Genomic DNA, 26,012 nt, shown 5'->3' on the forward strand with positions numbered 1-26,012 from the left:
AAGGGAGTGGGAGAGGGAGAATCAGGCTTCCCACTGAGCAGGGAATCTGACGTGGGGCTTGATCCCAGGATCCTGGGATCATGGCTTGAGCCGAAGGGAGACACTTAAAGAGTGAGCCACCTGCGTGCCCTGAAACATTATTTTAAATATCTTCTTGCCCACACATTTTTTTTTTTAACATAGTATATCCCTAGTAAGTATTTATTAATTTGTTAGCTGTTGTCTCAATGGTGGTTAGTCTGGGGGAAAACCAGGTTTTATAAAATTTAAGTGATCCCAAACCTTACTTTGTCTTTGTTTTCTTATTTTCTTACTATAATATATCACATTTCCTTATTTTTTTCCTAGTAGATCACATTTCTTCATGGTGAACATAAATTTCTTTCTGTTTAGGCTATATTCTTTTTAGCACATGTGTGTGTGCACAGACACAAACACAATTTTGTGTTAGCTATTTAATATAAATTTATGGATTTTCATAGTGACTGTTCCTTTGATGATTTAGTTGAAAAACAAAATCCTGGTATACTGTATGGAAATGAGAATAGAGTGGTGTAAATGGTATAATGAATATAAAAGAGTAGTAATACCCACACCAAAAGATTTTCTACAAGATCAGTTTCTTTGAATTTAAGTTTTAGTAAAAACAGAAAAACTTGTTTTCAAAAATCTTTTGAATGTTTCTCATCTGCTTAAAAGGAAGAATAACCTTGTTTTTTATAGCTATATGATAGGATCCTGAAATACTGAATATAATCCAGAGTTTATGTAAGAAATTTTAGATTTCAAATTTCCAGATTGTCAATATATTTTTTAAAAGATTTAATTATGAGCAAGAGAGAGAAAATGAGAGGAAAGGGCACATGCAGTTGAGGGAGGGGCAGAGAGAGAGAGAACCCCAAAACTCCCCGTTGAGCATGGAACCCAACATAGGGCTCAGTCTTACCACCCATGAGATCATGACCTGAGCTGAAATTTCGAGTCAGACACTCAACCAGCTGAGACACTATGCACCCCCAGATTATTGATTTTTAAAAATAGCCAAATAGATTCTTGTTTTTCTTCAATATTAATGTAGTATTTTGTATTAACTTCTGATACTAGTACAATATTTTGTTTTATTCCTAACGATGTTTATCTTACTAATGTAGGTGATTCATTCTTGGTTGTCCTGGAGAAGTAATTTTTGTGACTCCAGTGTGGGGATTTGTGTAAAATATAAACACTGTAATTTTGATGGTTTTTGTAACATGACTTTTTAAAAAATTGGGATAATGCCCTCTTCCAATATATTTCCCTAATCCAGTGTGTTAAGATGTCCCATTGATGTACTAATATCATTTAGAGAATAAAACTACCATCACATTATATGTCCCCACTAACTATACAGCAGTCTAATTTTAGAAATAGTAAATATTAAAATGGGATTGAAACTATTTTAAAGTCCTTTTAGAATTGAGGTATGAATTACAGGGTAAAATGAGGTCTGGGGTGGAGAAGTGTTTGTTTCCCAGAGTGCTAAGTGGAACCATTTGATGCTATTGAAGATTGTACGTTCTTAGTTTTTTGTTGGGTTCTGTGATAACCACACATTTAATAGCTTATAGCTGCACAGTGAAGTGGGTAGTATCAGTTTGAGATTTTTGACTGGGAGCTGTGATGTAGTAGAGAGAAATAGGGGATGGAGAGGATAAGACATATTATTCTGAGAATATTTTCTCAGCCACACCGTTGCTCCTTCTTTTTAATATAGTGTAGCTGTAACTCATTTTGGGCATTATGGGGAGAATGGAGGAAGGAATTGGCACTCCAAAGTGCCTGTTCACATTAGCTGATCTAAAACATAGTTAATCTTTTTTTTTCTTTTTAAAAACATAGTTAATCTTAACCCAGCTGGGGCACTCCATGGGGGGTTGGGAAAGCAAGTGACCAAATGAGGTGTGAATTAATTCATGTACCAGAGTGCCCCTGGAATTTATGGGATTGGAATCTTAATGAGGATATAGAAATCCTGGTAGAGATCCTCAGATCATTCTTTTAACCACTTTGCTACTGTCCCTCTGCCAAACCTGACTCACCTACTAGGAACTTAGGAGGACCCAAATTCTGTTGTGTACTATATGATGGTAGTCATTGTTGGGCTAAGTTATTCTCATGCCCTTATATCTGTTCACTTTAACTTTTGAAATTGTGCGGATAGTTTACAAGGGTTTAATAAAGTATGGCACTGTGTTATGTATGTGTGTGCGTTGTCTCTGGTAACCACATTGTCCTCTTTTTGTTGGCCAATTGGCAAAGATGCCTTCAGTTCTTCTTTAATGCTTGCCCAGCTCCTCATACAATGTGAGGAACAAATCTGGCACCTAGTACTCAAGCATCTGATGACTTTGAGAAGAATGAAGGCTTAAGGATTTATCTTGAAGGAGAAGTAAATCTTCTAAGATTTAAAACATTACTCTTGTGCTTTTTTGACTTAATCTGTGACACTCTTACCTTCAACTTAAGGTAATATTTTTCAGCTAATGAGAACACTATTAAAGGCAGATAATAGCTCAACAGAAAGACTATTTTGCTAATAGCCTTGCCTCCCCTCCCCTCCCCTCCCCTCCCCTCCTCTCCTCTCTTCTTTTCTTTTCTTTTCTTTTCTTTTCTTTTCTTTTCTTTTCTTTTCTTTTTTCTTTTCTTTTTTTTCTTTATATAAGCACCATACCCAGTGTGGAGTCTAACATGGGACTTGAACTCACAATGCTGAGATCAAGACCTGAGCTGAGATCAGCAGTCAGATGCTTAACCAAATGAGCCACCCAGGCACCCCAGTTTTTCTAAAATAAAGACTATTAAGTGAGTTTTCTATAAGCCACATATATTTGATTATTAACCCAGCCTCCATGTTCTCTTCTCTACCCTTGCCTAATGAGGATTTAATAGCATAAGAAGATAAAATGGCAAATGTAGTGTTTTATCCAAGATACATTTGTCCTTATAGTCACATTTTTTTCTCTCTGAAATAGCGTGAATTTTTAAAATCAGTTAATTGAATTCAATCTTTGAAACACATTGCTCAAAAAATACAGTTTTATCCTCTCCCTCCTACCTCTTACCCACACCACAAATCTTTTCTAATGGTCTTAGACATTGGTAAATACAGTGAAGGGATGATGGCTACAGGTTGTACATATTCACAGATGGAATGACAGAAGGCCTAGTAATTAATATGTACCTAGTAATATCAGAAATACAGGAGCCCAAATCTTAAACCTTATAGCTACACAGTTATTTTCTCTCCACTTTCTCTTCTCTCTGATGTGGCTTCAGAGCAGCATTTCCTGGCAGATGGCTGTAGTGCACTGACATTGCCTTGCTATGCTCTGCCTCTGCAGTCTGCTCCTGGACACCCTAGTCATGAACCTGCCACTCGGCTACACACCACCTCTCACTTAGCTTGCTTTTTGGGTACGCCTTTATGTTTCTCCTAGTTCCACATTATCCCCAACTTTCATACCATTTTTGTTCTCTTTTATCCGTATTTTGATAGGCTGATGCGAGGATAATCAAAAGAAACATTTATTTACATTCTGTACACTTTGACTCCAACAAATAAGGAGGCCTCATGGCCTTTGTAACTCCTACACGTCTGTATAATCATAATATATGCGGACTTCCGATCTTCTGACACTTTGCAGTGACCTGATGCTTTCACTCCTCGTTCTGATATTTGATTTCTTGAATAGCCTTCTTGAAAATGACCTACACATGAAAAAGTAAATTATTGGATCCAGGCACACATTGCATGCAGACAAGAAAAGTGTCATTTCTTTGCAGTAATACAGAATTTTGTGTGCAGATTCATCTAAATGTCTGTCTAAGTGACTGAAAGTAAAAGGAATTCTACACAAGTGATAGGGTAGAAAGCAGGTAAAGAACACTGCCACAACCACCCGTATGCTCTGGTTATGTTTCCGCTTTCGGCTTGACTGGCTTACAAATTGCCTGCTGGATTTATGGATGTACCTGGATATGGCTATGTAACATCCGATCAGGATCACCAGCACAGCCACGAAGAGGCAGCTGTTGACGTAAATGACTGCTTCATGCCATTTGACTCCCAAGGGACTTTTGAGTTTCATGCAGTCGTGAATATTTTCCTTGGTTAGTTGGCCATTTGTTAGAATGATGTTAGGCAAGGACAGAACAGCCATAACCACCCAAACACAAATAGATAAAACCTTTGTGAAAGTTACGCTGTACATGCGAGAGTCCCCAAACGGCTTGACCACCTTCAGATAGCGATCGATGCTTATGAGCCCAAGAAATACGATGGATGTGTACATGTTCGCGTAAAACAAAACTGAAGTGTATCGGCAGAGGATAAACTTGAAGTACCAAGGTCCGAATCCTGCGTCATGCACTATTCGAAATGGAAATGTCAGCGTCATGATGAGGTCAGCAACCACTATGTTTTTGAGATAAAATATGAAGCTGGTTTTATTCCTAATGTGGAAGAAGATCCACACTGCTAGACCGTTCAGCAGGATGCTTGCTACAAATATAATGAGGTAAAGCACAGGCAAGACGATCGTGTCAAACTCGTTGTTAACAGTGGTGTTCTTTCCGGGTCCATCACTCATGTTACTTGGAGCATGACTCCCTTGGCTGTGCAGCTCATTATCTGTAAGAGAAGTGGGGAGATGGGATGTCAGAGCTTCTCATGTGTGCTGTGCAGACTACTGCCTCCCTTACAGGCCACTGCTGTTTTGGGCAAATTAAAAAATGTCTTAGCAATTTAAATAGTTACTGTAGTGCATTTTTACTGTTTTGAGTGGCCCCAGTGTTGGTGGCCTCTCTCTCCAGTCCTCTCATCCCTTTTCCCCAGACACATACACGGTGAGGTCCCTTGAGTGTAAAATGTGGTATTTCTGGTTCTTCATGCCAGTCTTTTGAAAATGAAGATTAATATTCCAGTGCCAGTTATCCTGATTTTTAATTTAGTGTTTGATATCATTACAAATAGAATCAAAAAAATCTGGGGGCAGAAAATTGGATTTTCCTGTAATGAAAATAAAAGGGCTAGCACTGGCTGTTCTGAGTTTTAAGCTGCTTAATCATCAGCGATTGAGAAAGTAAAACTACTGGATGATTTTGAAGTTTTTGCCCATGGCTTGCTTATAGAATGTAAGAGCCTTTGGTAGGGACCATTGCCAGGAATAGAAACAAAAGGAAATAGTTGTTAACATATAAGATTATTATCATGGAGAGCAATTTGTCAAAAACAGTTCTAGGCTCATACCTATTTTTGTTTACAAGCCTACATTATATCTATTGCACTTAGATAAAAATTTTAAACCTTTTACTTTTTTTTTTTTTTTTTTTTTGAGTTTTTAGTTCATATTGTTAAAGGCCTATGCCATACCACTCTATCACATAATCAGGAACATGGTGTGTGGGCCTCTTATTTATGTGGCAACCCTGAAAATGGGTCTTGTGCATCTCCTGCTGAAGAGAGCAAAATCCACAGGCAGCTCTAGCTCAGGGCTGAGCCTGCCACCATTTTCTTGCTCATGGATGCTTCCCAAGAGCTGCTCTAAGTCAGTAACTGAACACAGGAAGGATACTAAGACAAGACTTTTCCTGGGACAGAAGAGTTTCTTTTGACAAATGACTTTGGCCAGAAGACTCCTCAGGCTGGTGAAAACTCCCTTCATATTGCACTGTAGTGTGAACCTTCCTACTTGACCTCCTTGCTCCTTTTTCCTGCACGGGGCTGGACTTGCTTTTCTGTCTGCAATCCCTTGCAAGCATATCCCCCAATAAATCTTGTGGCCATCCAGTTATATTTTGTTATCAGTTTTTTTTTTTTTTTCTTTTAAACCTGGACTAACACAATTTTCAAATGAACTTTTTTGGATGTAAGTTTAGGAAGAAGGTCATTACTGAAGTTTTATTTGTTACTAATTAATCGTGTTTATGATAATGACAGTTATGTTTTGGAATGATACTATTTTAGAGGTAACAACACTAATTTTGTCCTCATTTCCTTACATAACAGGCAGTGTAGTATCTATTTTGGTTACCTTCTTTGAAGAAACGAAACAGGGGAGATAGTTTGATGATTATAATCCAAAAGCAGGTTCTTAAATTGCTGTCTAAAATTTAAGGGTAGGCTCTTCCCAAATAACCTTGTACTCTTTATAATTCTTTTCCTTTTATTCGCCGCTACAAGTGTTTTTAAAGACTGGTTTTCCTGCCAGTAATATCCTTACACAGGCTAGTAATTTATATCTGGACTAGCCTGTTACGATGAGACCCACAGTATTATTGAGCTTTATAAGTTTAAAATGCCTGATTCAGCTGCCATCTACATTACTGTTGCCAGTTTCAAATATTGTCTTGAACAGTATCATTCAAGCCTATTTTAACTTAATGAAATGTTGGACTCTTGGCTGCTTCTGCACCACAAGATCCCCATCAGCATCCATGTTATGAGAAGCTTTCCAGGATGTGCAGTTTTACCTGGGTTGAGAAAGTGCTTGAATTAATTTCCTAAATTAAACTATTAACAGACACTTTCTTCTAACCCAGGATAGAACCCTGTGGGAAATCGAGAGAGGACAAGTCAGTTTTAATCAGGATCAGTGGTCCAGCCAAGGGACACAGACTGGAAAGGGGCAGCCACATCATATCCTGATACGATGGCTGTGCTTAATGGCAATTAACGAATGGTTTTCAAAGCCGTTGTAAGTACGAATAGAATGGTTCACTACTGTAGCATGATCACCATGGACTATTTCAAGCCCAGTGTTGCCTCACGGCAGTGCATAGCCACTGTGGGGTGGAAAGGTCCATACTTCCCAGGGTTGGTTAAGGCTGGTGTGTCTGCTCAGTATGTCATTCTGTTTTAAAGTTTTAATTGTATGAAGAAGCACTCTTATTCAATGATGATTTATTGATCATTTATGATTATTATTATAGATGGAGTCTTAAATCAGAAGGTCAAAAATAGTACTTAACAAATACTCTGTCTCCTAACTTGTAAATATTAAGCGCGAGTGGCCTTGTTCCACTGCGGTTACTGTGGCTTTGCGAGTCTGGTGTTCAGCTTGTTGATTATGTCACCTCCTAGTATTTGCTTCCTTAGTTTATGTATAGGATTAACATTTTGGAATACAGGACTTTCTAATTCAGTAGGATAAGCCTGGGCTTGGTTGGTTCTTCATTCACAAATTCCACATTTATAATGCAGCTTAAGCAAATTAGTGGTTAAGCTTGTTATGGGCTATTTTATGAAATAATATGGTAGAAGAGAGGGAAATATTGGTTTGTTGTCTGTGACTTGCTCTGGAAGGCTCCAAACTTCATATAGAGAATTTTCTCTAATTGATTTTTTAAAGAATCAAGTCTGTGTTATTTTCTTCTTTGCCAGCCACTCCTATTATTTCTTCTCTTCTGTGTCATTGCCCCCAGTTTTTCCAAAGCTAGTTGGTGTGCTTAGAAGCCTTTCTGTGCACAGTATTCTGCTCAGGAACAATGGCCATTAAAAGTATGTGGCTCTCTTCACCCAGGCCGATTTTATCATGTTGTTCTTCACTGTCAATAAAAAAACTTGGCATAGTTAGGGAAGGTTTTTAATGACAGGTAGCTTGGTGATCCAATTAAGAAAAATTAGAAGGTGTTTTTACAGTGTAAAGGCTATTTTCTCACACACTCCTTATTTACTAGGACATTATTATTACCTGGATTATTTAGCTCAGAGCTTGATAAAGAGTGACAATTGAGGGTGCAGATTTCTCTCCTGCTCTTCCTCCACCAGCTCCTTTTAAATTATATCAACAAAGGCAATGGCATAGAACTCTAGTTCTACAGTAAATTAACATTTGATGGCAGCACATGTGTGAGAGAAGTATTGTACAGGTGTTGAGGCGGTGGGATGTGGCTGTCTGTGCTGGTGTGTTGGAGAAATGTATGGTGTTTGTAGCCACACATAGTTAACTCCATGTGACTACCCTTATTGGGCAGGGCAGATAAAGGGCCTTCGTGTCATTGCAGAAAGTCCTATTTGACTGTGCTGGTTTAGTCACTTCATAACTTTGTAAAAGAGAATAAACTGTAGCCATTTTGCCAGATCTCCCAAGAGTTAAATTCTCTGCAAACATTATTTCCAGGACAGACTCTAGTACTTAGTAGATGTTCACTTGGTAACATAAGTCATTAACTACAATTTGTCTCAATTGCAGTCACGATAGGAATGATAGAGTGGTGAAGAATCTTGGTCCTTTTGCTTTCGGTGTAGCTACATTATTGCTCATTGGGGTGTGTCCCTCTTTGGCACAAAATGTGAAAGTATCAACAATATGTCACTGCTCTACCTGCCTGGTAGGAATGAAACACATGGGTTGTGCAAATTACAGGGTGTCACTACCATGGCACAGCTGCCCTTGTGTGGTCATGGTTGAAATAATTCCCCAGGAGAGGAGGAAGATGTGGTCTTTGGCCTCCTGGGAAACCTCAGTGAACCTTAGTTTTTACATTATTATACCTGGGAAGTAGTAGGTACTTTAGTTTGGGTATAAAAATCTTCCGCAAATGTTAATCTTCTTTCTTGTCCCTTTTTGAGATGTCTGTAGATGGAACAAAGCTCAGAATTAAGTAATAGCAAGTTAAATTTCTCTCGGTGATGCTGTGCCACCCTGTTTTATATTTAATGAAAGGCCAGGCTAAATGCTGGTGTATTTTGCTAATTGGTTCGGTGGCCAATAAAACCCCAAATTTTCATACAGTATAAGTATCAGTTATTGATCAAGGAAGATTTTTTTGTGCGCTTTTTTCCCCTATGGCTTACCTGGTAGTTTTGCAAGTGTCAGGTTGAGCCCCATTCTTTAGCTGTGATGGACTGGAAGCAAAAATACGTGTCAGGAAACACTTGAGGATGACTGAGGGCAGGGTTCGGCATAGATTATTATTGGCTTGAGTCCTGGGCAAAAAAAAGCCGGGGGGGGGTGGATTAGGAAGGAATATGAACACAGTAATTTAATCACTCTCCCTTCCTTCCTTTCCTCCCTTCCTCCCTTTCTCCCTTCTTCCCTTCCTCTCTCCCTCCCTTCCTTCCTTCTTCCCTCCCTCCCTTCCTTCTTCCCTCCCTCCCTTCCTTACTCCCTCTCTCCCTTCCTTACTCCCTCCTTTCCTTCCTTTCTGCCTCCCTTCCTCCCTCTCTTCCTTCCTAAGCTTTATTTATTTCAGAGAGCTGGGCAGGGAGAGGGGTGGAGGGAGAGGAAGAGAGAGAATCTCAGACAGACTCCCCTCTGAGCCCAGTGTGGGATGTGACCATGACCTGAGTTGAAATCAAGAGTCAGATACCCAACCAACTGAGCCACCCAGACACCCCTATCTTTTCTTTAAACATACATGTATGTGCTTTCACAGTTCAGAAAAGCCATGCTCTTTGGATACAAACAGCTGTGCCACAGGAGAGTTGCATCCTTCTGTGTCCTTTTCTAGCCTGACATGGAGGAAGGACCATTTCTGTGTATGCTGTCTGTCTGAATGCCAGTGTATAGCTGTGGGAAAGTTATTAATGTCTCTGTGACTCAGTGTCCTCTTCTCTGAAATGAGAATCATAATCATCATATTTCAGGATTGTAATAAAGATTATGTGAAATAGTCCAAAGACGGTTATCAGAACCTAGGTCTAGGAATGTGCTTGGGACGTGTTAACTTATATCATCCCATCCCTGCTTCTACTGAATTCTATTTTCCCCCTAACCTGAGCATATAATAAATGCATCTGTGATCAACTTATATGCAATTAGAAATTGTTTAAAAAATGCTTTTTTTTTTTTTTTTTAATCTAGCACTGATAATAAGAGTGTTTTATAAGCTCACATGCTTTTAGTATCCTATTCTTATAATCTCTGGGGTTCTAGTTCTGGGTTTACACTAACCAGCTGTGTGATCTCTGTCAAGTCACCTGACCTTTCTGGAATTGCCCTGAAGAACCTAGAAAATCCCAGTCAGGACTCTAATTTAGGTGAGCCGGCTTCTGTGTTTTCCTCAAGCGTAGATTTCCCTTAAGAATTTAATATTGTTTGAATGTTTGTCTTGTTAAGTCCCTGTATTTCTCTGTGATAACTGTGTTCCATTCAATCTCAAAGTATGATTAGGAGTGAATAATTTAATTGGGTTTGAGTGATGGGCATGTGCGTTTGGCTAAATTCCTGACCTTTTCCATGCTTCAGATTCCACACACTTATTTAAAGATTAACTGAGATCATATGTGCCTATAACATTGAATGCTTTAGAACATTTCCCCTACTTCTCCTTCAAACAGCCCTGTCTATTCTATGTTTTCTGGCTTCTCTGAAGTGTTGATAAAAGAAGAAATCTTGAGAACTGTGTTGGTAAGTATGTGCTAAAGTCAGACAGTTTTATGGAATGAATGATTTGCTGTACGGGAAGTCACACTACTGCTCATGAAACCCTGTGAGACAGTAATGTCTCTTTCCTGATGTTGCTCATATACTATAGAGCTGCAAAGAGACCCAAGTAACCTCCTCTCCTTCAAGTACAACACAGATTTCTGGCTGGAGTAAGCAGTTACATTGGCTGAGTCAACAGGGAAAGAGCACTTTGCAGGCAGAAGTATATTGAAGAATTTGGCAGCAAATGGAGAGGCACTTGTTGCTTTCTTTCTTTTTTCTTTTTTTTTAATTTAAAAAAAATTTTTTATATCTTTTTCTGTTACTTTGCCCTTCTTTTCTGTTCCTAGTATCACATGACTTTTAGGTGCTAGATTAGTAGTAGATGGAAAATAATGGCTCACAAATTTTTTAGTGATTCCCCTCCCTGCCCAAATCCTGTCTTTGATAATTTAGGTACCATGTCCAGTTGCTACAATGTGTAGTACGTAGTGGGTGGTAAAAAGGTATTTTTTTTTATTTCAAAGAGCATAGATGATAAGGGCTCTTAAGAATCTTTCCTTTTTGGGTGCAAATGTTGCAGGATTTTTTAAACCAAGACAAGAAGGTGAAACTCAGCTTTGTTTTTACTTATCAAAGTTTACCAGAAAGGATGATTGAAGCACTTAGTTTTCTTTCTTTCTTTCTTTCTTTCTTTCTTTCTTTCTTTCTTTCTTTCTTTCGCTTAGTTTTCTAATCTTCATAATAATGATCCTTGGATTCAGTAAACTTTTTTTTTTTTCCTCGAATCAAGCTTTCATGGAAACATTTCCTGAAGTTTACCTGACAAATATATCTTGATTTTTACATTTCTCTCTTCCCAAGTTACATGTCCCCCCCCCCCCCCCCCCCCCGCCTCCTCTTGGCTTCACGTACACCTTACTAAATAATAAGAATTCTAATATAGTTTACCCAGCTGGAAGAGGAGCATTGTCTAGAAGTGGGTGAACCACAAGCAGCAGCAAGAGACCACAGAAAACCCTTAAGGAGGACCCAGAAAAGAGATGTATCCTGATGAGGGGAAGTGGGAGTCAGAGAGGTTCTAATGGCTGCGGTGATGCTGGTAATTGTGGCAAGTTTGCTGAAGGTCCAATGGGAAAGAAGCATGTGGAAAGGCTGAATGTGGCCAAAGAAGGTGCAGTAATCTGTGGATGATGATGGTATCGAGTGATGGAGAGATAGGAAACTGGAGCCTGATGTTGCTGAATAGGGAGAGGAGGGGGTATTGGCCTCCCAGGTGTTTGGGGTGTTAGGGCCAAAATGAGAGGAGAATTGCATAAAGGGTTCAGTAGAATTCAGTTTTGGATTTTTTGATTTGAGGATGCTCACGTATTCATGTGATATCTGCTAGGTGATTGAAGGTACAGGTCTGGAGCTAAGAGGAGTGCTTCTGGCTGGTGATACACATTTAAGGTCAACAGAAGATCCATTGTAGAATGGTGGGAATGGAATGAGATTACCCAGGAGGAACCTATCCAGTAGAGTGAGAATGGGACAGGGCTGATGTTGATACTTTTAAAGAGCATTCTTAGGGAAGGGGAAGTGCCTGAAGGAGGGCCAGAGAGCAGGGCAGTTATTAGAGGAAAATAATGTCCTGTGAATCAAGAAGAAAGTTCAAGAAATGAGAAGCTAGGATTCGTTTTATCCTGCAGGGAAATCAAGTAATACAGGAGAGCAAAGTGCCATTGGATAGGATTCAGTTAACAAAGAGGTCACTGTTCATCTTTGCCAGGGCTGCACGTGTTGTACTGTGCGTGTGTGTCGGTTTGGGGTGGGTGGCATAGGGCAGAGGCAGAGGCCTGTTGACAGACGGTTGAGTAATGTTTGTGAGGTAAGGAAGTGAGGGAACAATTTCAAAGAAAGTGTGCCTGTGATGAGAAGGAGAGAAAAGGATGGGAAATAGAGTGACAGGCATACAACCAATGGAAGATTCTGTTAAGCTTCCCACTGAATGCCTGGCATTTAAAATATTTCCTTGCCCTTGCCCTTATTCCTAGCCGAGTATGGCAGCATTTTGCTGGAGTGCTAGCTTTCAGGCCCAGCCCTCTTAGCTTCCAGCTTTCTGACCCTCCATTTCCTCATGTAGAGCATGGTATGATGTTACGTCCCTCGTATGCAAGGTTAAAGTGAGGATGTTTGTGAGGCAGCTAGCAGAGCTGCAGAGGGTAGGGGCTGTCTTGTTCGTTCCTGTTGTGTGTCATAGGTACACAATGGGATGCATTTGGGGACTGGTAGGTTGGCCACAAGGGGAGCCGAATTCTCGCCACCTTGTTCACGCTGGTACTGTCATGTGGTTTGTTGTCTTAGCCACCCTGTTAGGAGCCCTTTGACGGATCTTTCAGCTCTCAGAGCTTGCCCTTCCTTGCAGTTGTCTCCCAGCCTCCTCTGATGGCTGTTTGTTCTCCAGCTGCAGGGCTCCCTGTGTGGTTGACTCCAGGGCAGCCGTGTGCCCCGTTCATGTCCCAGCTCCTGCAGGGTGTCCCAGTGAGGATGGCTACAGTGGCAGTAATGGCTTGGTTCCAGGACCTCGTTCATGGGTGGGAATCCTGTTGGGCCACCTACTGCTCCCCACTCTGAGAGCTGATGAAAGCACTCAGGAATGTGATGTCTGTGGTAGGCCCAAGCCTCACAGCCATTCCTGAGGTTAGATGGTATCGAGGCTTAGAGACCTGTTTTGTTTTGTTTTTCTTTTCTTTTCTTTCCCTTTCTTCTTTTTTTTTTCTGCCACCCATTGATACCCTCCTTTGACTATTTTGTTAGCTGTTGTTGGCTGTACACTGGCTTTTTAAATGTGGGTAGAGGGAAAGGACCAAGGCCTTCCAAGTGTCTCCTTTATCTTAGACCTTGGACTAGGTGCTAATGTTTCCTATAGTCTTCAGAGCGGTTCTGTGACCCAGGTTTTTTATTCCCTTTTCTCCCCCAGGTGGGAAGATCCAAGGTTCAGACACGTAATTAACTTGCCCTGACTCACATGGCAGGAAATGGGTAGAGTCAGCATTCAGCTCAGATCTGATTGAAACTGAAGCTGCAGTTGTATTAGACTGCGGGGGATAAAAGTGAGGAATGATTTTATGGAGCTTACTTTTGGAGGGTAGGAGATGGGGAGGGGGAGGTTTGTTTTTCTGTCCAGCTGGTGAAGGGACTGCCAGTCCTCTAAACTGGAGATCTCATTTTGTTTAACCTGAACAATGTTGAAAACATCAGGAAAATTCACATTAGAACCCAGATTTGGATCATCTCCTGAAAAATGAGATCTGCAAACAGTGAGCTGGAGCATTCTAGCGGTATTTGCTGCCTCTTCCCAATGGGAAGTGCACTCCGGTTTACCTGTTTGCAGCACTCTCTGTTGACATACCTGGGCCTCCTCACTTCGGGAGTAGTACCTGTCTGATCCTGCAGATACCTGATTTTGTAACCTTTGGTCCATTTATCATTTAATCTTATGTGGCTATATTTGAACTATATGGATCATCAAATGTTCTGTTTAAATTATAAATATATTTTTCTTCTTTTTCCTCTGTTCTCCTCCCTAACGAGTCTTGAATTTTCTTGCTTTAGGGACCGTAGCTTAGCATTCTCTCCAAATGATTTTCCTTTTACCTCTTAGCAACCCAGAAAAATAGTGGTGGGAGAACTTACTTAGCTCACACCTGAGAATTATTGTCACAGTTGATCTTTTCACTGTGCTGAGTCCTGGGCTGGGGTCTTTAAGCAAAAACCTTACTACTTATTCTTAAACTGCTTTTGTTGGTGGGAGAATGAGATTCTTGGTCCCAAGGAAGGACAGGTTATAAGTGGTAGAATAGAGACTTGAGCTCAGGTGTGCTGGGTGTCCATCCAGCCCTCTGCTGTCCCCCTTTAAGGGTAACGGGAGCATCAGGGGAAGGGTCTGCATCCAGGAGGGCTGAACTGCTACCTTGGGCACATAGCCGCCTTCTTCAGATTTGCTATGTTCGACCTCAGCATGCTTGGCGAGCCCCTTGCACCTAGCTGGGAGGAACCTGCCGCAGCAGGAAGAGCCAGCAGCTATCCCTACTGGGACCCAACCAGTCCTTCGTTCTCTCTGTCTGCGCAGGTCTCCTTATTGCCCTTCCGACCAAGATCTGAAAGGGGAATGCCAGTAAGTGCCCGCTCCCTGGTCGCAGCTATTCATCGTTTTGTGGAGTGATTATTTGGTGGCGTCGTCTATCTCCTATTTGTCTTCCACCTTCCAGTTTGTTCTTCAAAGGCTCATATCCAAAACTGTGAGAATTTCAGATCTTACAGAAAAGAAAACTTTCCTACTACGTTTTCTAGCTAAGTCAGTAGCTCATAATGGGAATAGTGCTGCAGTGTCCTGAAGTATCAGTGGTAAAGATGTAGTACTCATAAAAAACATCTAATATGACGTTTCTGATGAAAGGTACAGCTTCTCTTGCCTTTGCAATGGCCTCTAACCCAAGAAGCTTTCCCAATTTAAATCTGAAGAAGAGAGGGGGAGGGAGTGAGGGTTTTCCAACACTGTTAACAGCTTTGCTGGAGGCCTTGGGAAAGAAACAAGTTATCTCACTGGATATAATTTACTTGTTTTTATAATAAAATGAGGTCACTCTCATCATTGGGCACTTCATTAATGCCTGCTTGGAGTCCCATCCCAAAGGTGTTGGAATGCAAAGTACACAATTGTTCATTCAGGTTGTTCAGGTCCTACTCTAAAGTTCTCTTTCCAGAGTTGCACTTGACATCTATAGCTTAAAATTATGTGTATTTTGGTTCACATTGAGATTTAGCATATTTTTGACCTCTGACCACTTGTTTTACAAGTATTTATTTGGGAGTGATGTAAAGTGGGTAGTAAACTCCATGAAGGCAAGGCTTGAGTCTAATTCTTCTTCATACCCTTATCCCCAAACCTGGTTATTCCCTTTTTACAGGAGGGGAATATTATTAGGGAGATTCCACAACCTACCCAACATCACCCACAGTGAGAGGCAAAGCCAGGAAATGAGCTTCCATTGTTGTGACCCCAGAGCGTCTCTGCTCTGACATTTGGCTCTATTATTGGAAGCTCAGAGGTAGCCTGGCCAGTGTCTCCGACCTGGGCAGGTATTGAGTTTTTGACTCAGTATTTAAGTCTGTGATCCTGGACAAAACATTTTACCTCTCAGAGCTTGAACTTACACATCTCTGAAACGAGGAAAGCAGTGAATGCCTGGCCTAGCTCGCAAAGGTACTTTGAGATGTCATGTGATAATAAATATAAAGTCAATTTTATATTGTAAGCACTACAATAATATAAGGGTGTAATGCAGGGCAAATACGTTTTTTTCTCCTCAGTAACACAATTTTTATTAGTCATATGGTTAAATTTTACAGTTTACGGAGTTAAAGTGTATATTTTTGCTTTCTGTTTTGGCAAAGTTGGATTCTGCCTTATTGATATAGAAGAGGCTGGTTAGAGAGGTTACAGGCTGTAGTTTCAATAACCAGAGTAGTGGTTTTAGATGAGTATGTGGAGCCAAATATATTTCAAGTAACTTCTGGTTCCTTAAAAAAGAAAAATTCTTGGAATTTACGATCCCAGATAGAGTTTAGTTTGGTTACCATCCTGAAGAAAGGAAGAATGTTTTCCACAAGCTTAATGAGATGCTGTTCCTTGTTTCAGAAAAGTCATTCCATGGCTTAAGCATTAAACTTAAGAGTTAATGTTATTCTTCCTGGTGATGGTGGTGGAGGTGATTTTCATCTTTCCAATAAGGTCATCATTATGGTTTTCTAGCTATGGATAAGGGTAAGTATTCTCAAGAGAGTACCTATTAGTAGAATGGGTGTCAGGTTAGCTACCCTAATTCTTCAGATCACAGTTTAATCAAACAAATTAAATTAATAGAAAAGACTGATTCCTAAGAGACAAGTCCTCCTTCAGTTTCTTCCCTTACCTTTATTAGCAATTTAAAAACTCCTTAATGAGGTCTTCAGTACTGGTGGATATTTTACATCTTTATCATCATCAAATCCTCATTGTTTCTTATTTTGTCCTCTTATAAAAAGAAGAAATAAATTGCCCACTCCCCATATATATGTAATAAAAGGATCTGGCATCACATATAATTAATTTCACATATGTGTGTTTGCAAACACACACACATATGCACACATAGAACATTTTCTTTAAAGCAATTCCTACTGTCAACCTCACTGGCATTAATTACCTTATTTTTAGAACAGTGATTCTCAAACTAGTGGGAATATTTGAATCAAAATAATTCTGGTTTGATGTATAAAGATGATAAGTTGCTCAACTAGGAGAAATAAGTAATCTGTCTGTTCGTACTATTATAATATTTGTCACCTATGTTTTCTCTTTCCTCTGCCTGTCATATTTCCTTTCATTATAACCTTCACGAGCTTTCTGTCTCTCAAGCCACTCTCTAGGTACCCTGCTGACCTGATCTTGTCTACCTGCCCACTTGGCAGCTCCCACACTCCTGCACCAGACCTTCCCTGTCTGTCTCTCCCTTGTCCACTGGGCAGGCTTTTGAGCCTCACTGATCTGCCACCTCTTCTCAAAGACTAACATGTTTCCCTCTGTACTGTGTCAGCACTCCTCAGTCCCTAGGTTTTCTAGCTGTTTATGGTTTTTAGCCTGGCTGTTCAGGTCTCTAGCTACTTTGCATTTTTCCTGTTTGCCTGAATGCCTGGACATCTCTGAATCCTTCTATCTCCAGAGTCCAGCATAGTACTTGACAACACAGTGTGAGGCTCAGGAGACATTTGCTTTAATGTTAGGCTCTCATGGAATGTGGCCTCCCGTTAACTAATCTGACCCTAGTGGATTTCTGCCATTTTTATCTTTATGTGTATCTTCTTTTACCATCTGAAGGAAAAGAGTACAATCCAGCGAGGGCTGAGAGAATAGGAACTGGCAGCTGATCTCATGAAAGCCACGGCCAGAGACTAGGAGGAAAGCTGGTCAAACATTCCTCTGATGTTTCTGAACAGCTCACTAAGGAAAAAGACTAGAGTGGAGAGTTAAAATTCAAATATAGCCCTATAGGTCATGTCAGTGAGAAAAAGTGAGCCAGGTCTAAGGCGAAATCATCCAACAGTATCAGTAGGCTGATAAAACACAGCTAACAGCTGGAGCGTCGGGGAGGTAATCAGCAGGGCTGGGGACTGCATGATCTGTGGGGTGCTGCCCCACTCTTAGGCTCTGGATTGTTGTTATACAAGTGTGCGGGTCAGTTGCTACCAGACTATCTGATTTATAAGAAAAACAGATTTTTATATAAAATTACATGAATTTTAAATTATGGATTAATTTTGTTAACCCACTGAGCAGACCACATAAAATTTGTCTGTGGGTTACAGTTTGTGACATCTAACTTCATTCATGGTGGGGCTATGTCAGGCCTCTCCTTGGAGTTTCTGTTCATGCCTTAGGGGGACCCAGAGCCTTGTTATAGGATTCCTGCTCCAAACCTCTTCCTCATTTTTACCAATTTTTCCTTAGTATTTTCCTTTTTAACTGAAATTGATGAGTTTGTAAGACAAGCTGTGGGATGGTTTATAGGATTTCAGAATTGAATTGCAGTGTATTTAATTTGGGATGAATGCTCTTTCAAAGAACTCCAAAGTTTCTTCTTCCTTATTGCTGATGTATTAGGTTGAACCACATGGACACATTATTTTTATAGGTAAAAATGGCAATTTTCATATAGTTCAACCTAATATGCCTACCACTTGAGAAATTTCAGTTCTTAGAATATATTACTGAAGCATAAAATTCGAATGTTTCAGGGAAAGGGGAATATTGGGGTTGAATACATACAATGGAAATGTCTCTTCAACAGTGGTCATAATACGCTGCTACCTGCATATAGTAGTTACGTTTTTGATGGCATCCACTGGTCTTTTATTCATTCATTTTGCTGCATATGGTGTGAGTACTACATAGGCACTTCCAACACAATGCAAGACTTTATCTTGTTTAAATTTTGGCTGTGTAGACCTTTAAAATGTTTGGTTGAAACAACTAAAAAATAATTGTGGCTCTGATAAGTTAAGTCTTGTATGTTGCTCTGGGCCCTGAGTAGCCACATGGGACCTAGTCATGATGTGAAGGACTATCTTTGTAAGGGCATCCAGTAAACAATTAATTTTGTAGTTGTTCCAATTTTTCTTTTAGCCAGTCTATCCAAATTGGTTTGAGAAGGCCACTGCTAATTTCTTTTCAGTTTCCTTTATAACCTTTGTGTCTGGTAGGTAGAAGGAGGAAGAGGCTTGAGCAGGGAAGTCGTCCATCCCTAATGGAGTGTGGCAGGCCCTGTGGTGCCTGCAGTATTGAGGCAGCTCATGTCCATGTGTTCCTTTCTTGCACCTCTTCTGCCAGCTCCCTGCCTGAAGCCACGCTGCTGAGTGCTGACAGCCCAACTGGTCTCTGTTACCACTTTCCTTTAACTAGATCAGAAGCATCTTTAGTGCAGGGACCTTCCATGATTTTATTTCAGCTGCCCTCTCTTATACTGGCTTCTGCAGAGTTTGACCCTACTCTCTGTCCTCTGGAGAGTTGCTCTGGTGGCTGAAGGCCAGCATCTCTGACCTGAGAGTATGTTCAGGCTATTGGCTAATGCTCCTCTGCTAACAGAGAAGAAGTCTGTGTTTGTGTTTATATCTTGTAAGGCACAACAACAATATTAGTAAGAGTGAGGGTTTGGCAAATGCTGGCCAATACTATTTTGCAGGTAGAATGGTTCTGAATTATTTAGATACATTTTAATTTAGTAAAAGACATTGGATTCAAGTTGGAGACCTTTCATTTACTCGGGCGGGTTACCTATGCCTGAGTTTTCTCTACTGTAAAACATTCATCATTGGATTGATTTGATGATTGAATGGGATATTGATCCTTATAGATTGTTTTACTGGTGCTTAGCTTATAGTGAACTATTTCAATGCTTCCTTGGTATTGTAAGAGTAGTACCCTCCTCTCCCCATCCCCCCAACCACCATTTTTCAAATAAACTGAATCTTAGAGAGGTTCTTTAAGCAGACAGCTGAGTGCGAAAGCCTAGATTAACACACCTAGTGAGAGACAAGAGTCTGGATTTGAACACAAGTCAGTCTGAGCATTGTGTTCTTAACTGCCCCTTTGTTGCTGCTTCTACACAAATTGGGGGTTCATGTGCTGATTATAATGTGATGCCTCCTTTGGAAAAACTAGGAAGTAAAGTAGCTCCATAGTGGGGGGCTATCATGTACTCAAGACGGTCATTTAGTTTCTACAGTCAAGTGGTACCGGAAGTAAATCACAAGTCTATATAATTTTGCTTACAAACTATGCATCAAAAAGAGGTCACTAATAGCCAACAGTGCATTGACTCCGAACTTGCACAGTATGGCTGGCTGACTGATGATAGACATGATTCAGGGGCGCAGCTCTGCTGCTTACTTGGGTAACTTTTCAACTCCAGTTTGCTCAGCTGTAAAATGGAGGTAATGGCAGTATATACCTTATAGATGAGTGAAGCTTTTTCTTCATTTAAAATACGGATTAAAATACACAGTGCTCTTGGGCATATATTAAGCTATCAATGTGTGTTATGAATTTTTTTTAAAGCTTTCATTTATTTATTTGAGAGAGTGAGAGAGAGATGAGAGGGGAGAAGGTCAGAGGGAGATGCAGACTCCCCGCAGAGCTGGGAGCCCGATGCGGGACTCGTTCCGGAGACTCCAGTATCGCGACCCCAGCCGAAGGCAGTGGCGCAACCAGCTGAGCCACCCAGGTGCCCTGTGATTGTTGTTTTAGTATTAAGGCTAGAAGGGCAGTGTGTGTCATGAGTTTTATCTAATACATTAGAGAAAGTCGTTTAAGGAATTACCTTCTCTTTCCAAAATGATAGAAATTGCTTTCAGAAATTGCATTATTAGTAAGAGTCACTGATTCCAATGACTTAATGTGATATCTTATAACAAGTGAAACAGTGCTCTTCTTCGAATGCATTTTAGTGTAAATTTTTTCATCTTCGGTTAATAAGAATGTTAATAAAAGATGAAATATGCTACTTAGGTACAAGATGGAGGACAAACTCTATTTTGCCCATTTTTGCCACGTAAGGAGGAAGAGTATTTACAAATTGTCACCAGAGGGGCGCCTGGATGGCTCAGTTGGTTAAGCATCCGCCTTGGACTCAGGTCATGATCCTGGAGTCCCCGGATGGAGTCCCACATCAGGCTTACTTCTCAGCAGGGAGTCTGCTTCTCCCTCTGACCTCTCCCCTCTAATGCTCTCTCTCTTTCTCTCTCAAATAAATAGATAAAATCTTTAAAAAAAAAATCTTTAAAAAAACAAAAACAAAACAAAACAAAACAAAAAATAAATTGTCACCAGGTTGGGGTGCCTGGGTGGTTCAGTTGGTTAAGTATCTGACTCTTGGTCTCGGCTCAGGTCTTGATTTCAGGGTCAGGAGTTTGGGCCCTCTTTTGAACTACATGCCCAATGTGGAGCCTACTTAAAGAGAAAAAAAAAATTGTCACCACGTCAGGAAGGAGTTTGGCTTTGACCTTTGGTCTGAAGCAGAATGTTTTGAGTCTTGTTTCTTTTTCACCCTGATGTTTTCCAGGTGGTTCACCTCAACTACATACATTTTTTTAAAAATGTTTTTATTTTCTTCAGTTGGAAACTAATTTTTTTTTTTTAAATTTTATTTAAATTCTAGTTAACACATAGTGCAATATTGGTTTCAGGAGTAGAATTCAGCGATTCATCACTTAACATACAACCCCCAGTGTTCATCATAACAAGTGCGCTCCTTTATGCCCATCTCCCATCTAGCCCCTCCCCCCCCATCTCCCTCCATCAACCCTCAGTTGGTTCTGTTGTTAAAACTTTACTGTTGGGGCACCTGGGTGGCTCAGTGGGTTAAGCCTCTGCCTTTGGCTCAGGTCATGGTCTCAGGGTCCTGAGATCGAGCCCTGCATCGGCCTCTCTGCTCAGCAGGGAGCCTGCTTCCCTTCCTCTCTCTGCCTGCCTCTCCGCCTACTTGTGATCTCTGTCTGTCAAATAAATAAAATCTTTAAGAAAAAAAACTTTATTGTTATGGTGTGTTTTCCCTTTCCTCCCTCAACCCCTCCCCCCATCTCATCTCCTTTTTAATCACAAGATCATGGTTGCCTCTGCTCTCCCCTCTCTTTTGATGGTCACAACTACAAGAACTGCAGGTGACCCTGGTGTTTGTATTGGTGCACATCTTTCTACCTGAGGAAGTGGGAACAAACTGTATTCATCTCCTTCTTGGAGAGGAAGAATCTGGAACCTAAAGAGGTTGGGATTTGATTAGCATTATGTAGTTGGCTGGGACAGAATTGGAAAGGATCAGTTCTCCTTATCATGTTTGGCTCCACCCAGTTTCCCCTCCAAGTATTCCTTTGTTTGAGCCAAGTCTTGGTTCTTGGTAACCAATTCTAGTACCTCAGCGTACTTACCTATAACTTAAGCTACCCTAAACAGAATGGAATGGAGAACCATTAAAATTGTAGTTGTGTCTCTGTTTAGGAACACGTAATAGAAGAAAAATAATTCTGATATTCAACTATTAGTATTTAAATCATTTTTATTATTACATTTAATTTAGTATTTATTAATTTAATAATTAATTAATTATATAATAATTATATATAATCATATAATAATTTAATTAATAAATTTATTATTAAATTTAAATTTAAATTATTTTTCTGTAATAACACAGAAAGAAAACCAATTGGTGTATATGTGTTTGTGTGTATATATATATATTATATATAAATATATATATACATATTATGTGGCACTGTGGGACTGGAGAGGTGCAAGGGCCCTCTAATGACCATCTGATCTGATCCCCACATTTTACTGTGACGGATGTCAGTGAGCTCTTGGAGAAGGGGCTTGCCCAGCTCACTCTGATAACTTTTGGCACAGTTTTCAAACCCTTCACATTTTTGCGGTGGGTCCTGGATTTTCTGCCCTAAATCAAACTACTGTCTCTTGCCTGTGCACAGAGCATCTGTCCCAGAGACTGTAGACTACTTCCAGGTGATTTTACCTAGATTTTGCCTCACTCTGTCTTGCCCTCACTAGGACAGGCTTTGAGGGGGTTTTAGTTTAGTTTAGTTTAGTTTAGTTTTCCTGTTTAGAGGCATACAAAAAGCAAATGACTATTCTTGTCTCCTCTATGTTAAATTTCTGTGGCATTTTCTGACTACAAGGGCAAAGCATGAAATATTTTTTGTTCTTGAAGGAAGCGAAACCCTGAGATATCAAGGAAGGAAGAAGAGCAGGCACGCACAGAGAAGAGAGGGCATGCACACTGGTAACCTAAAGAAAAACATCAATTCTCATTTGGTCTCCCTTCACCCACCCTCTTCCCTGAGTGCAGTAATCCCTCTCAGCACACTGTCTCTGGCTAGGAAATTTCCCCTTAGCTTCTTCATGAAAGTTATGATTTTCTGCTAATTACTCCTGTCTCCTCCACCCCTGACCTACATCCTTAAATATGGTATTCAGGAATCCAACTATCCCTCCAGCCATCTGTCTTCACCCATGTATACCAAAAACACTCTTCAAGTAGGTGTTGGAAATGATAGTCTTAGCAAAGGGTGTTGCTGAAGGACTAAGAGAAGCTCCTTGATTCCTAATTTCAAGAAGGAAAGATTTTTGTTAACTTCAGAATGGTAGAGATAATAATGATATACAATATGATCAGTGCCTGGCCCTCCCTGCCCCATACAGTTTTAGTAATACAGAGTTCCTTAGTAGGTAAATGTTAACCTAGTGAATCAAAAGTCACCCTACTTGCAGCTCACCTATCTTTTCATGTCTTTGTTATAAATTCAGCAAGTTCAAATCTTCATGCTTGTTTTTTGTTTTTCTCAGTGAAGCAAAAGCTACCTTACAGTTTGAATGTGAGGCCGAACTAAGGTGTTGGAGCCCTTTGTCGGTAGCCGGGCGGTTTTCTCAGTGCCTTTCCGGACATGTTTTAACATGATCTCTGAAGGAATTGGAATGAGGATCACCCTGTTCGTTGTGGCACGATGAAAAGATTGAGATGTTTTTATCAAAATGAAGCAATTTGGACAGAAAATTATCTTTTTTCTTTTGGTTTCTCCTTCTTAAAAAAAATGTGAATGAAACATTATGAAACAAATGTACATTTTGGGTCTTGAGAAACACAAGACACTATGAATTTTACTCATTGAATACAGTAAATGTGATAAAAAATTTTTAACTTAAGTGATTTCCAAGTCATCGTTTCCATGTTTGGAGGCACAATACACAATTTACATTTTCCACCCGCCCCAGTTGGAAACAGTGAAGCTTCATGAAGAACATATGGCCCCTGTTTGGGAATGTGTTGCCTCCCAGAGAGGGAAGACTTAAATTATCTTATGCAGTTAGTATTCTCATTTCTACGTTTTCTTCAGACCTCAGGTTTAAGCAGAAGGATAATTACAGTCTAGTGATGTGTCCTATCAGCCACAGCTTTTAAGAAAATTTGAAAAAAATTTTTTTATTTACCTTTCATTGCGGTGTCTGGGTGTCCATTCACCTGATACGGTGTCTTCAAGTTGAAACAGGCTCCTCAACTCTAATTAAGAATAAGCCTTGAAACTATAGTTGACAGAGAAGTGGGTTTTCTCGCACAGCATGAGAAATAAGCATTTTTCTCCCCTGTTGGAGAAAGTGGGTTCTCCCCTGGGCCCCTTGAGGGTGTCCTTTGAGATTGTCCTGCTCCGAACAGCTTGAGCAACTTGCTCTCTTGCTAATGTAAATGACTCACATCTGAGAGTAGGTGAGATTTGTAGACCGGGGAAGAGCATTTCCTGAACTTGCAGGAATCTGACGGTGATTCACCTGAAGGGAACACAGAGGGCTGGAGCTCAGAATGCCAGAGGACTGTTTAAGGAGGAGGAGATGAAGTGTCAGGTTGGGGTTGGCCCCTGCTAAATCAGTCCCAATGTTTAGGTAATTTCTGTCTGCCTTTTTCCTTCTTTCTGTCCTTTGTTTTCTTTCCTTTCTTTTTCTTCTTTCCTTTCTTTTTTTTCTTTCTCATGTAGGTGGAGGAGCTTCCTGTTGCTAATTAGAAAATACGCATGCAACCTTCCTGCTGATTAATGTTGGATTAAAAGGAATCAGAATATATTTTATGAGACAAATCCTTTAAGATATTATTCTACTTATTGTTTAAAAACTAAAATAGAAATGTGCTTATACTTGTGATTGATAACATTGGAAACCTATTGTTCTACTCAAGAATCTGATGAGATCTGTAGACCTATTTTTACATATACACAAATGTCAGTATTCAAAATATTTTAAATAAATTTATTGTGGGGATGAGTTCTCACCCAATCCCTTAAATTCCATTTTTAAAAATAAAGTAGTGGGTACCTGGGTGGCTCAGTTGGTTGAACATCTGCCTTCAGGTCAGGTCATGGTCCCAGGGTTCTGGGATTGAGCCCTGTGTTGGGCTCCTTGGTCAGCGGGGAGTTTGCTTCTCCCTCCCTCTTCCACTGCTCCTCCCCCTGCTTGTGCTCTATCTCTCAAATAAATAAAATCTTAAAAAACAAAAAAGGACAAAACCACTTTATTTTTCAAAAAATCTTCCTGTAATGATACATTTATATAATCAAATCACTTTTTTTTTTCAAATCACTTTTTCTTATTTGTAATTACTTTTAGAACTTTCAGATAAAAATCTCCAAAAGATTTGCAAGATTTTGCAACATTCAAACAGGTAAATAAAAATTTCGCCAAGTCGAATCAAAACCTTTTACTATCATGGATAAAAATAAATGAAAATAATAAAGGTAGAATCTTTTTTGAAGTTGTAGATCAATAATAAGAATTACTTAATGTTTACTTATGCCTTAAGGAAATTATATATATACATACAAGCACACACATACACTAATTGGTTTTCTTTCTGTGTTATTACAGAAAAACAAATATGTATTTAATTTAAATACTGAGAGTTGAATATCAGAATTATTTTTCTTCTATTACCTGTTCCTAAACAGAGACACAACTACAATTTTAATGGTTCTCCATTCCATTCTGTTTAGGGTAGATTAAGCTATAGGTAAGTAGACAGGCCTAGGGAAAGTCTCTGGACAAAAATTAAGCGACTTAATAGTGGCTCAATCTTATAAGAATCTTATAAGAATCTGCTTTGTACCATTTTATACTTCTTCCCCATGGATTTTGATTTTAACATTTGAAGCCAGTTTATTGCATCCTGAGGAGGAAGGCTGTGCCTTGCAGACCTTAGTTTGAAACTTGTTCTTTTTTGCCATTTGTCACTGTGATCCATAAGCAGTAAATGATGTGAAATCAACCTGTCAAAATAACCAACTGACAAGTCTTAAAAGTGTTAGTTCAAAGAGAGAACCTTCCTTGTAGCCTTCTTAAAAGTGTGTGGACAAAGGCTTTCCCTGCAACTTCTGAGGGTTGTCATCCCAAATTTCTAGTTATCTGTGTGAAATCATATTAGGGACCTCATTTGGACAAATACTTCACAAGCTTCTGTTGAAGGAATAAAGGCA

At 39.9% G+C, this 26,012-nt stretch overlaps 2 protein-coding genes across 11 annotated transcripts in view; one reads left to right on the plus strand and one right to left on the minus strand.

Moving 5' to 3' along the window:
• Window positions 1-26,012, plus strand: part of MED12L (mediator complex subunit 12L) — a 333,058-nt gene that overhangs the window by 197,444 nt on the left and 109,602 nt on the right. The gene's annotated exons all lie outside the window — the stretch shown is intronic.
• GPR87 (G protein-coupled receptor 87) lies at window positions 3,549-24,266 on the minus strand. Of its 4 annotated transcripts, none has more exons than XM_047728066.1 (4): window positions 23,986-24,263; window positions 23,274-23,484; window positions 8,837-8,968; window positions 3,549-4,669 (listed from the first exon to the last, which is right to left on the minus strand). In XM_047728066.1, the coding sequence occupies exons 3-4, from the start codon at window positions 8,868-8,870 to the stop codon at window positions 3,627-3,629; spliced, it is 1,077 nt and encodes a 358-aa protein (XP_047584022.1). In that variant the 5' UTR covers window positions 8,871-8,968; window positions 23,274-23,484; window positions 23,986-24,263; the 3' UTR covers window positions 3,549-3,626. The 4 variants fall into 4 exon arrangements, with proteins under 4 accessions (XP_047584022.1, XP_047584012.1, XP_047584003.1 ...); XM_047728056.1 differs by having other exon boundaries at window positions 23,274-23,575; XM_047728047.1 differs by lacking the exon at window positions 23,274-23,484 and having other exon boundaries at window positions 23,986-24,262.

Source organism: Lutra lutra, chromosome 1 (assembly GCF_902655055.1).
Source record: "Lutra lutra chromosome 1, mLutLut1.2, whole genome shotgun sequence".
Classification (NCBI taxonomy): domain Eukaryota; kingdom Metazoa; phylum Chordata; class Mammalia; order Carnivora; family Mustelidae; genus Lutra; species Lutra lutra.